Here is a 14,269-nt window from a genome sequence, read left to right as displayed (position 1 = left end):
TAGTCAGAATGTCCCCAAATATATAATCCCTCATTTAGAAAAAATATTATCCGAGTACCATGATATTTTGTGCACCGAAAATGATCAAAACCCAACTAATAATTTTTACGAGCAATCGATACAATTGAAAGATAACGTACCATGTATCATTCCAAATTACAAGCAAATATATTCTCAAAGTGAAGAGATAAAAAATCAGGTTGAAAAATGCTTAAGAATGACATAAAAGAGCATTCGGTTTCTCCAAATAATTCACTAATATAATTGGTACCATAAAAATCTGGAGATAACGAAAAAAATGGATATTGATAGTAGACTACAGGCAATTGAACAAAAAAATAATGCCTGATAAGTTCCCGCTACCTAGAATCGATGATATATTAGACCAATTAGGAAGAGCAAAATATTTTACTACCTTGGACCTTATGTCCGGGTTTCACCAGATACACTTACACAAGAACTCTAGAAAATATACTGCTTTCTCAACTTGTTCAGGCCACAATCAATTTACAAGACTTCCATTTGGGTTGAATATAAGCCCTAGCATTCAACGTATGATAACGATAGCAATGGCAAGACTAACTTCGGAGAGTGCTTTTGTTTACATAGATGATATTATTATAACGGGTTGCACAATGCAACATCATCTAGAAAACTTAATAAAAGTGTTTAACAGGCTAAGAAATTACAACTTGAAGCTAAATCCAGAGAAATGTATTTTTTTCCAAAACGGTGTGACCTATTTAGGTCACAACATAACATATAAAGGCATATATCCCGATGCGTCCAAGTTCGAAACGATAAAAAAAATACCCGGTACCAATGTTGATGAAGTTAGAAGGTTTATAGCGTTCTGCAATTACTATCACAAGTTCCTTAAAATTTTTGCTGAATTGGTAAGACTGCTAAATAATTTACTAAAAAAAGCTACATTCACGTGGTCTAATGGATGTCAGCATGCTTTCGACACTCTTAGAAGAAGCCTTGTATCACCTACAATATTACAGTATCCAAACTTTGAGAAAGAGTTTACAGCCACTTAGCTGTACCATTACTACTATTATTACACAGTATCATTACTAGTGATGCGTCCGATGTCCGATGCCACATGCTGGCGCTATCTTATCGCAGATAACAGATGGTAATGACCTACCTATTGCATACGCGAGTAAAAGTTTCACTAAAGGAGAGAAATCTAAACCGACTATAGAAAAAGAGCTAACAGCAATACATTGGGCAGTAAATTATTTCAAACCATATATTTTTGGGAAAAAGTTTAAAGTCCGAACCGACCACAGACCATTGGTATATCTATTCAACATGAAAAATCCTGCTTCAAAAGTAACACGCATGAAGTTACACCTGGAGGGATTTGATTTTGAAGTGGAATTCGTGCAAGGAAAAACGAACACAGGAGCTGACGCACTATCGAGAATTGTCATTGATTCAGACAAATTGAAGCATATGCAAAAGAATGATGCAAACAAAACAAATGATAAATCATTACTAGCAGTAAAAACAAGAGCAATGACAAGACTGAACAATTTCAAGCTTCCTCCAGAATTAAACGAAGGTTAAAAGATTCCATAACTAAACCTACACTTTGGCAAACAGAAAACCCAACAGAAGTAAACAAGCTTTTGAAAATCCTATCAAAAACAGAATATGGCAAAATCAAAATAACAGTTTTCATAATAATTACAACAAGGAGTTAGGATATACAACAATTCGGGAGGACATGTCGGACAATATCGATTATACCTCAAAATTAGAGAAAAATATAAATGAAAGAATATGAAGGAAGAAATTAAAAATTAGAACGGATACGAGCTATACCCCATACAAATTAATATTTGGAAAAAAGCAATTCTTCCCCAAGATTTATGCCATGGTAATATTGAACCAGTATACAATAATGAAGCATATTTTAATGAAATGAAATTAAAATTGCAAAAATCAAATGAAATAGCACGTAAAAATTTGATTGAGCTAAAAGAAAGAAAATAGGTTAGAACAAATAGTAATGTAAACCCCCTTATCATAAAAATAGAGCGGTTTATCTAAAACACGAAAATGGAAAAAAAATAGATCCAATGTACTTAGGACCGTACACAGTAGTAAAGTTAGATAACGTTAACCGTACAATAAAGAATACAAATACAAATAAACTAAGTACAGTGCATAAGAATAGATTAATTAAGGTATGAAAAGCATACGCTTTTCATCTCTAAAGGGGGAAGGTGTAGCGCCTGCAAGATTGGCAAAACGCACACCTAATAATTATAGCTAGCTAGATTTTCATTATACACACATACACTTACACACATACACATAACTAGATTTTAATTATACACATATACACTTACACACATACAACTAGAATTAAGGTTATACGTAAGATAGAATAGAATAGCATAAGATAAGAAATAGGAAACGGTAAAATAGGCGATAATTATGATTAGCCAATCAGGAATAGGATTAAGGAATTTTGGCGCGTACGAGCGAATATAAATTAAAGATAGGTTGAGGTTAAGGGGCATTAAGAAAAGTCCGATCTAAGAGAAAACGTTACCCGAGTACAAACTGGAAAAAATAAAACTCCAAGTAAACCACACCAATTATCAAGTTCTACATTTGTTTGGTAGTTAGAAGTTTTTATATCACTACAACATCAATAATTCTCGTCTGCCAAAAATATCTCCATATTTTGGACACCTTACGCACCTCAAGCTTCAACAAGCTGAGCGATCGATCATCAATGAAGCGTAACAATTAGAGTTTCCAGAAGAATATCAACTGCTTCTGCATGAAAAATCAGGTACGAACGGATCTAAAATGATTAACAAGAAAAGTTCTCTTTATACACGTATTGCGTACATGGACGATGAAAGTATCTTGCGAGTACGAGGAAGAATCGATGCTTGTCGTTACGCAAGCCATGATGAAGACATGAAGAGGCCAATTATTCTTCCCAAAAAATTCTGGCTGACCGATCTGATTGTAACGGAGTGCCACAGGAAGTATAAACATCAAAATCATCAAACTGTAATGAATGAAGTGCAGCAAAAGTTCGATATTCCTGGTCTACGAAGCGCGTGCCACAGAGTGCCAAACAATTGCCAAAAAGGCTGCCTTCGTAAAGCTTACCCTAAACTGTCAGTGATGAATAAGCTGCCGTTAGCTCGAGAGTAGCCGTACCCTAGTCCGTTCTCCTACACAGGGATAGATTACGTCGGACCCTTTTTGGTCGCTGTTGGTCGGAGACAGGAAAAGCGCTGGGGTGTGCTGTTCACTTGTTTAACAATACGGGCCATACACATAGAGGTGGCTCACAGCTTGAACACCAGCGCCTGCATCATCGCTATTCGCAATTTTAACGCACGTAGAGGTACTCCGATTGAAATCAGAACTGATCGTGGGACAAACTTCGTTGGCGCTGATCCTTAGTTGAAAGTACCTCTCCGATACGACGTGGATATTCAACCAACTCCCGAAGCTCCACATTTCGGTGGTGCATGGGAGAGATTAATCCAATCAGTTAAACGCACTCTCTCCGGCATGAAATTTACCAAAACACCAACAGATACCGTTTTCTCCAATTGGTTAATTGAAGTGGAAAACATTATCAACTCTCGCCCACTAACACATGTATCGGTTGATAGTGAGGAAGAAGCCGTGTTAACGTCAAACCATTTCCTCTTGGGTTTATCTTCTGGAATAAAACCAATAACATCTTTTGATGATTCTTCCGCAGTCCTTAGGAACAACTGGAAGACGTTACATCTGTACGCAGATCAGTTTTGACAAAAATGGTTTGCTTCTTATCTGCCTACGCTTACCCATCGCAGCAAATGGTTTGTGTCCCAGCCGCCATTGAAATTAGGAGACCTCGTGCTGATTGTCGATGACTCGGCGTGTACACACACAGCTAGCGAACAAAAAGATAATAGAGCGACCGGTAGTAAAAATCGCCGTAATTAACTTAGAACCGCACGAAAGAGTTTGACGCGGTCAAACACCGGGGCCAGTGTTATTTATCAACAGCGGCTCTAACTTGACAGCTGTGTTGTGGTGAAATGAGAGAGAAGGACAGGTAGCACAGGCGAAGTAAACACAAGCCAAATAGCGAGAGTAGGAATGGTTCATCCCGAAGGAGCTTCGCGTGCAACGGATGAACCTGCGCAAATTAAGTTAAATGACCGCAACCGGGTTTGCGCGAGGTTTTAAAACGAACACGAAGACAAAAATCGACCTCTTTCTATCATCGCGCCTAGAGAAACAAGTTCAGTTATTTATTTTAATACAGTGAAGAAAAGTGAAGTTTCAACCTTTTACTACGCGAAAGAAAGAGCTTTGAAGCTGGACGCAACAGAAGTGGTTACTGATAATAGATTTAACCCCATTTCACTCCGTAGCATTTATAAACTTCCTCCAAAAAATCCAAAAGATCTGTGGTGAATATATAAAGGTACAAACGCTCAACTTGAGGACATAAACCGGGCTCTGAGCCGACCACACAATCTCCCCACGATTATACGAATAAACGCTCTCTTCTATTTCACCAACCTAAGAGAACGGACGTGAGTAAAACCGCTACAAACTCATCATCCGAAACCCTACTTGGAAAACCCCCCAAACTGGTGACCCCGACGTGATCGTGACCGAAAGTGAATTTTTACACGATTTTTTTTCCATTTTTTTTGGGCTGCCCGAAATGACGACACCCGAAACTGCCGTGCCTATCGAAGAGGAACAGGAGATCGCGGCAACGGGACCGCGTATCAGTTTCCCGACGTTCGATACGGAAGATGTGGAGACATGGTTCGTGTGTCTCGAGGCAGCGTTTTACGTGAATGCAGTGAAACTCGACAAGCACAAGTTCAATGCAGTTATTGTTGCACTCGGGTCTCAAGCCAAACACTTTCACTCCGCCATCGCAGTATGCAACAAAGCGGGCACAATCGGCAAATACGTAACGATTAAGAAGGCCGTCATCGACCATTTTCAGCCCTCGGAGAACCAAAGGTTGACCAGCCTTTTATCGGGCGTATCCCTCGGCGACCAAAAACCAAGCCAGCTCCTGGCCCAAATGCGTCGAATGGGAGGAGACGATTGCCCTGACACCATACTATCCAACATTTGGTTGCGAGCGCTAACACCAACGATACGGTCAATTATAGCAGCAGTGCCATCCGCGTCATTAGACGAGCAAGCTACGATAGCTGACAAAATTATGGAAGCCCCCCATAGCGATGTCTTAGCAGTGAGCGCACGAACCGCTGAAAACCGTCACGAGCCGACGGCACAAATCGCTGCCCTAGAGTGCAAAATCGAAGCCCTTTCGCAGCGTCTTGAGGAAGTGCTCGCAGTGCAACAACCTAGAGCGTACGAGCATCGACCTCGGCAACGTTCCAGAATAAGAGAGCCATGGGGCAGACGTTCCCCCTCTCAACCACGCAACAAATCACCGCGCAGATGGATATGCTGGTTTCATTTGCGTTTTGGCAACAAAGCCGAAAGATGTGAGAAAGATCATCCAAATGATCATAACACTCGATGCATTTTTTTCGACGAGCTGATGCCAACACAACCAAAAAAATAGTTCGATTTTTACTCCCAGCAAGAGACACTCACGTAAAACCATCTCAAACATTCATTTCATCACCACATAGCGCAACACGAACTCAAACATTCATTTTATCATCCCATAGCGCACCACGAAGCCACTCACCATACACTGAACCACATATACCACCAAACGCTACACGTTCTGAAACACTCAGATTTGCCGAGAACACCATCACTCACGGTGAGACACCACTCGCACCTGGTAACGCACACACCGTAGATCGACCTCAACCGCACTCACCATCGTTAGCACCTGCGAGAAGTAAAAGCAACACTAACACTAACTCTGTACAAATATGCCGAATACACATTACCGATAACATTTCACATCACCGTTTTTTAATCGACACCGGCGCCGAGATATCGGTTATTCCACCAAATACGAAAGAGAGACTTAACCCTTCGCCTTCACGAAAACTTTCAGCCGCAAACGGCACACAAATAGCTACATATGGGCAAAAACGTTAAGTCTTGATTTGGGACTCGAGAGAAAATTCTCATGGACATTTGTTGTCGCCGACGTCAGTACGCCTATAATAGGTGCGGATTTTCTCGAGTTTTACGATCTATTAGCCGATGCTAAGAGAAAGAGATTAATAGACAACTCGACAAAACTCGCGATTCAAAGTACAAAAAGTCAAAATAAGAATACTATTTCAACAATTTGCATAAACAAACAATTTGCCAGCATAGTTGAACGATACAAAGATATCACAAAGCTGAACACTAAACATAAAACTACTAAAACGGTGGAACACCAAATACTCACTACTGGCCCGCCTTTTTTCTGCCAACCACGCAGATTGCCTTTAGAAAAACTACAAGCAGCTAAAACCGAATTCCAATACATGGTAGAACAAGGCATTTGCAAACCGTCTAAAAGCAGCTGGGCCAGTCCACTGCACATGGTTAAAAAACCTAACGGTAACTGGAGACCGTGCGGCGACTACAGAGGCTTAAACGCGGTGACCGAACCAGACCGATATCCTATACCACACATACAAGACGTAAGCAATATACTACACGGCAATAACGTGTTTTCATGTATAGATCTGCAGCGCGCATACCACCAGATTCCTGTAGCAAAGCAAGACATCCCAAAAACAGCCATAACCACTCCGTTTGGCTTGTATGAGTTTAACTTTATGACGTTCGGGTTGAGAAACGCTGGACAAACCCTACAACGCTACCTACACGCAATATTTTGCGATCTCCCGTACGTTTTCCCGTATATAGATGATTTATGCATCACCTCGAGTAGCAGAGAAAATCACAAAATGCACCTCGAAACAGTTTTTAAACGCCTAAGAGAAAATGGTTTAGCAATTAACGCTGATAAATGCCAAATAGGAAAATCTTCCGTAACTTTCCTCGGTCATTTAATAACTCCGGAGGGAATCAAACCGAACCCATCAAAAGTACAAGCCATTATCGATTTCCCAAGACCGAAGGTTACAAAACAACTAAAAACATTCCTTGGCACGATAAATTTTTACCGGCGTTTTATCCCGCACGCGGCTGCAAATCAGCACGTTTTACAAAAAATGATACCAGGAAATGTGCGAAATGACAATACTCCACTTAACTGGAACAAAGAGACAATTGATGCATTTGAAAACTCTAAAAAAGAATTGGTGAGTGCAACATTACTCGCTCATCCATCACCATATGCTAAACTCAGCTTGTACGTCGACGCTTCGAATGTTGCCATAGGAGGCGCACTCCATCAGGTGGAAAAAAAGGCATAACACCCTTAGCATTCTTTTCAAAAAAACTATGCACCAGCATGCTAAAAGCAAGCACGTATGATAGGGAACTGTATGCCATATATGAATCAGTTAAATACTTTCGCGATTTTCTTGAAGGACGAACATTTTGCATTTACACCGACCACAAGCCCTTAGTGACGGCGTTTCACCAACGTCCAGAGCGAGCTAACCCCACTCAGCAGCGACGACTGGCTTTCATTAGCGAATATTCAACAGATATTCGCCACATCCCTGGTAACGAAAACAACGTTGCAGACATGCTAAGTCGCATCGAAGCCGTCTCTTCCGGTTCCATCGATTACGAAAAAATGGCAGAGCTACAGAGAATGGATAATGACATACAAAAATTCATAAGGAACCCACCACAATCTAGCTCAATTGTTCTGAAGGAATTGGAACTACCATCGAAAAAAGGTACACTATATTGCGACGTTTCCACACAAGAAATCCGACCACTAGTTCCCGAAGCACTCCGAGCACACGTAATTAAAAAAATACATGGTATTTCTCATCCCGGCATTCGAGCTACCACGCATCTTGTTTCACAACGCTACGTTTGGCCAGCCCTGAGAAAGGACTGTAAACAATTCGTAAAAAACTGCATAGAATGCCAAAGAAGCAAGGTAACTAGACACAATTTCACCGAAGCAGAACACATCGAAGTACCACAACACAGATTCCAGCACGTGCACATGGATCTCATCGGCCCTTTACCTCCGTCCGAAGGAAATGCCTATTGTTTAACCCTTATCGATAAGTTTACGCGTTGGCCGGAGGCGATTCCCTTACCAAACATGACGGCTGATACCGTCGCACGCGCATTCGTCACACACTGGATTGCTAGGTTTGGTGTACCTAGCAAAATCACCACCGACCGCGGTCGACAGTTTGAAAGCGATCTGTTCAAAAAGCTTTCCGAAACACTCGGTATTGATCACCTCAAATCTTCTCCTTACCATCCTCAGGCAAACGGGCACATCGAACGAGTTCACCGCCAACTTAAAGCAGCTCTAATGTGCCACGATCGATCCAGGTGGACTGAGACACTACCACTCGTTTTGTTAGGAATGCGATCGACGTTAAAAGAAGATATAGGAGCAACCGTTGCCGAGTTAACTTATGGTACTTGTTTACGCCTACCAGGAGAGTTTTTCGACCACAACAAAACGATAGCGAATGCAACGTGCGAATTTGTAAACAATTTGAGAGTAGTGATGAGGAAGCTAAAGCCAACACAAACATCCAATCATAACACAAACAAAGGAGTTTACGTACATTCGAGTTTAGATAGTTGTACTCATGTATTTGTGCGAGTAGATAAGATCAGGCCATCACTAACACCTCCGTATGACGGTCCTTACAAAGTATTAGACAGGAACAAAAAAACATACACACTCGAAGTGAAAGGAAAAAAAGCCTCAATCTCGATTGATCGGCTTAAGCCTGCAAATGTAGATAGCGCGAACCAAGACAGCGAAGTAGAGAAAAACACACAGCAACACTCAGAGACTAAACGTATACCAGTTCACCAATCGCGCTACGGTAGGAATATTTACCAGCCATGGAAATTTTAAAAGAAAGGGGGATGTGATGTGGTGAATATATAAAGGTACAAACGCTCAACTTGAGGACATAAACCGGGCTCTGAGCCGACCACACAATCTCCCCACGATTATACGAATAAACGCTCTCTTCTATTTCACCAACCTAAGAGAACGGACGTGAGTAAAACCGCTACAAACTCATCATCCGAAACCCTACTTGGAAAACCCCCCAAAGATCCAAAGAATCAAAGTCTCAAAAACACCTCGTACCACTCACAATCTTACGGGTTGGCAGAGCGTGCAGTTAGAACGATGAAAGACGTATTGAAAAAGTTTAGAGTAGACGAGAAAGTAAAATCATTACCGTTGACAAGATAAGCCGATTTCTTTTGCAATATAAGAATGAACCATGTACCATTACCAGGACTAAACCCTCATTATGCATAGTGTTGGGTAAAGTGCTACTGTACGCACTGTGCGCCAGTGGCGGATTAAGGGTATCGGGGGCCCTAGGCGGAAAGACGAGTTGAGGGCCCCTGTAAATAGTAAATGTTGTTGTGGCGGGGGGGGGGGGGGGTAGCGGCACTAAACACTAAACTGTTGCGAGATTGAGCAGTCGGCAGCCCCTTCGATCATCAGGCTCTAAAATTTTTGCTGACGGGGGGGGGGGGGGGGATGCAAATGATTCGCCTGCCTTGAGGCCCCAACGGCCATCCTTCCGGGGGGCCTTATCGCTAGTACTATGTCCATACGGCACACTATAGAATGGCAATCTACGGGGCCCCTAAATCGGCGGGGCCCCAGGCGACCGCCTAGTCCGCCTACCGTTACATCCGCCACTGCTGTGCGCAGAGCACAGCACAGTTCTTGAAGTGCGCATTGTGCTAGCACAGTGCTACCACTTTTCGCACAATGCGCACACTATGCACAGTGCGCATTCTTCACACAGTACGCTCTCTGAACACACTGTAAGGCAACACACACACTGCATGCAGACGTACTGAGAGAACGCACTGTGCTGAGAGAACGCACTGTGCGAAGAGTACGCACTGTGCGAAGTGTGCGCACTGTGCGAAAGTGCTAGCACTGTGCTAGCACAGCCGCACCGGGCTCAGAGAACGCACTGTGCGAAAGTACTAGCAAGTGCTACTATTCCGAAGCCATGGGCCCCCACCTCGTCCACAAGAATGCGGGTACTTCCAGGTGCTGTGAGGGACCTGCAGTACCATGTCCCGGGTTTCCAATCGTTAGCCTTGGTCGGTTGCGTGGGTCGGTATCGTTTAGTACGTTTCGAAATCTTTTGGTTACCTTCCGTTGCATTTGGAGTTTTCTAGGGGTGGCTTGCAAGGCCTCTCCCCCAACCTCCTGTATCGTCGGAGGGTCTACGCATCCTTGAGTAATGTCCCTTAGAATGCCAGGACAAAAAGGACAGCCATCCGTCCCTAACATGAAGAACAGACGCTGACCATCCCCTACCCCCCGCTCAATTTAGCCATATAACCCATCCTCCCAAGGGGTTGGGTTTCCCCGTGTACCCAAGCTCAGATCATTGGAGAGATATGTTACCGTTCTGTACGCCGTACACCGTTCTGTGAACGTATTGAGTCGGAGTAGGGTATGGAGAATATTAACCTTCAAGAGGTGTCGGACCATACCCGTATCAGTGCTGTATTGCTACAAACACTGCCAACAGAACCTCCGAGTAGACCCTAAACGTCCGAGTACACCCGGGATAAGGTGCCTTCCATGGCTCAGAGAAGGAAATGTCCAGCCAATATGGATTGTAGCGCCAAGAACTTTATTAGTATACGCTAGTTTTAAGCAATACGGCCTTTTTGGACCGTTCCTCAAGAATGAAAAAAAGGTCGTTAGCAGTAAATATGCTACAGCTGTTTGCAAGGTTTGGGGTATTTTTTCCTTATGAGGTATATCTTGGTAAAACATGAATAAGTCTGTACTTTCAGTGTTGAAACCAGATGTTATCATGCATGCTACAGTTGTATTTAGCTTACTGTCATATACTAATTAATGCATAATTATTCCCGTTTCTTTCTCTTCATTTCTTCTCTTCTTATACAGTTACAGCAAGCAGGTTAAAGCATATTACTACTATGATCGGATTACAAAAAAATCACAGTGGGAACATCCTATTGATGTATTATATCGTGCAAAGGTGATCGATGCTAGAAAAGGGTTGATTTGCGATCAATCTGATTCCACATCATTTGGTGATTCGGGATTTCGAAGTTTGAAATCGAATAACAATCATGAAAACTTAAATCAACTTTGTGTAAAAGATCCTCCAGGTAATGTTACAGACTACAAATCAAATGAAGTAAAGAATGTGAATTGTTCAAATGGTGATCTTGTGTTAAAAAATGTGCATTCAAATTTTGCTACGATGCTTACGACACATATACACCAAGAAGGTGTTTCCAATAAAGAAAATAATAGTCAAGATAAGAAGGTTAAAAACAATAACGGTTTTGAGTCAGACATGGATTTTTCGAAAAAGATATCATTTAACATAGGACATGACACAAAAACTGAAGCTCATGAACTTGTTAAAAATGTGGATTACAGTAATACAGTTGCGCATCATTCTTTTACGATTACTGGAACCGGGACGCGATTTTTAAAATCAAACAAAAAGCTTGACATTGAAACTCAAGATTCAGTGCGGAAGCGTGAGTCAGAAATGAAGGGTATACTACGTGACACTAGTTTAACCTATGTCCGTTCGAAAGGATCTACTAATGATGATTCTGGAAATGAGGAAAGAAAAAGTGTTCGCTTTGATATTGATACTAATAAATCATTAAACGAATCGAACATTGATAAAGATGTGATCGGTGTTATTGAGTTAGCATTTGACTCGAAAAATGCAGCTCGAAATGATGATGATGAAGATGATAATGATGATAATGATAAAAATGATAATGATGACGATGATGATCACAATGATAAAAATGATAATAAAGATGAAATCATCGATTGTCATAGTCATGTTGAAGAACGTTTCAAGCATCAGGAACTTCCCGTTCCCGATCAAGACTTGAATGCTACTAGAGTAACCCCATCATCTTCTTCAGAAACATCTGAACAAAATTCCGAAATCTTAACAGGAATTGGTTTGACTAACCATGATAAAGAAGTAAAAGTATGTTCAGCTGTAGTTTCCATGGCTATTCCGGAAAGTAATGATTTACTTGACGAATGTGACGTAGATTCACTGCAAAGTCTCAATCAATCAATAATTAATCAAGAGCGCGAGCGTTATTCTGCTAAATTAGAGGAGGAGTTACGATCCCTCGCCGAACGAGAAGAAATTAAAATGCAAAACGAACTACAAAAAACCCGTAATCGATACAATACATTACTTGTCAAAGAGAAACAACGCCTGAAAGATATGCACCAGCAAAATATCAATGAAATAAAAGAATTTTACCAAGTGAAATTGAACGAAATGAAATCTGATTATGAGGCGGAAAATACCAAAGAATACGCTGTGTTCCAAGAGACATTGCAGGAAGAGTTTGATCGGCTCGTTAAAGAGGTAACCGATAGCCACAGAACCACGATGGCAACATTACAAAAAAATCATGATGAAATTGTAGAAGAGCTAGAACGTGATTTGAAAATGGAAGAAGACTTACTTAAAAAGGAGCACAGCACCAAACTATCAGAGATTAAAATTAAATTAGGTTATGAGCTGGAAATGGAACGACAGCGTATGCGGGAGACGGGAGAGAACAGATTGTACGAGAAAGTGCGCTGTGAAAAACGATTACTTGAGGACAAGTATAAATGTTTAAAAGAAAAGTATACGCGTTTGAAGACAGATGTACGCATTTCATTAGACCGACGTAAAAAAAGACGCGAACAACAACAACAACAGCAACACAGTTTGCTTAGCAACAGCTACGAAACAGATGATCGTACAAACTCGAAACCGTTACCATCCCACTCCTATGAAATAGAGAAAAGAGAATCGGGATCGTCATCGAATGCACTAGTAAAATCAGAAAAATTGACTCCTAGCAATTTGCAATATCCGATTGCGGCACCAAAACGATGTTTTGCTTTAGATGAAAATTATACAACAAATTCTAAGCACAGTATGCCAAACATAAGTGATAATGGATCGGTCGATCCCATAAAATCACCGTGTGTACTGCATCATTTCAGTAATAACAACAATAATAGAAACAACAACAATAATAATAATAATCATAAACATCATATAGAAGGTTTGAAATTGAGCAAGACAAAATATCTTCAGCACAACTTCCTAGTAAATAATATATTTACCAGTATCCAGCACGAGGACAATTTTAGTTCAGATTCTGAATTCCATCAGATGAATTTCGATAATAAAGAAGTAGATAATTCCTGTAGTAGTACCCAGGCTGGCGCTGCACTAAGCCGTCCTAAACGTAAAATTTTTACCAAAACCAAATCATCATCTACGTCTAAGCTGAACTCAACTAAGCACGAACGTGAAATAAGTGCTAGACCTTGCACGCCGGTAGAAAATCTTCGCATACAGCTCAAAAAGTTGGAAGAGCTGGAAGACCAAATTCCTGATTGTAATATCGATGCAACTTACCATTTAAGATATCCGTTCATCAATAACATTAATAATGTTGAAAACAGTGACACTAATGCTTGCATTCATGGTGAAACAAGCCGAAAAGCTACTGGCACAGATACAGACAGAAGTGAACTAGAGTTTTTTAAACACCGTATCTTACTTGAACGAGATTCTGTCATAAGAGCAAAGGAATCTCTACGTACACAAAAAAAAATATTCAAATCTAAACAACACGATGTTGCAGTAAAGCATGCAATGCAAAATAAGCAAACGATGGATCAAATATGTCAAGTAAGTTTAAAATATTTGTTTTCTAATGCATCAAACAACCATCATATGTTTCTCAATTTCAGGAAGAGAAAGAATTAACCGAAATGGAAGTGTCACTCCACCGTACTCGTGCATTACTGGGCGAGAAAGTAATTAGATTGAAGCATCTTGAAAATTCATTAAACAAACTGTCCGAGAAAGATCATCCCATGCGACATTCTCCCAGAGATATTCATTTAAAGCCCAAAGAAACTCTTAGTGATTTGTCGTCATACTCGAGTTCTGGTTTTAGCAGCACTGATGTTCCAACTACTGAACACCATTACGGTCACTTGCAAGTGAAACAGACATCAACAAATGTTGACGCGACAGATACACTATTACATCTAAAGCATTTACATACAGAGATACGGGAAATCTGGAGTTTATTGAGTAAGTTATCAGATAATTTCTCCATTTTGTTA

At 41.0% G+C, this 14,269-nt stretch overlaps 1 protein-coding gene across 5 annotated transcripts in view; it reads left to right on the top strand.

The window, feature by feature from the left end:
* Positions 1-14,269, top strand: part of LOC133392218 (uncharacterized protein MAL13P1.304) — a 63,645-nt gene that overhangs the window by 14,110 nt on the left and 35,266 nt on the right. For all 5 annotated transcript variants that reach the window (XM_061651765.1, XM_061651766.1, XM_061651764.1 and 2 more), the window contains 2 exons: positions 11,021-13,826; positions 13,889-14,237. In XM_061651765.1, coding sequence (XP_061507749.1) covers positions 11,021-13,826; positions 13,889-14,237 — 3,155 coding nt within the window. The remainder of the gene's footprint in view (positions 1-11,020; positions 13,827-13,888; positions 14,238-14,269) is intronic.

This window comes from Anopheles gambiae, chromosome 2 (assembly GCF_943734735.2).
Source record: "Anopheles gambiae chromosome 2, idAnoGambNW_F1_1, whole genome shotgun sequence".
Classification (NCBI taxonomy): domain Eukaryota; kingdom Metazoa; phylum Arthropoda; class Insecta; order Diptera; family Culicidae; genus Anopheles; species Anopheles gambiae.
Note: the sequence above shows the minus strand (reverse complement) of the source record. Positions and strands in the feature narration are given on the sequence as shown.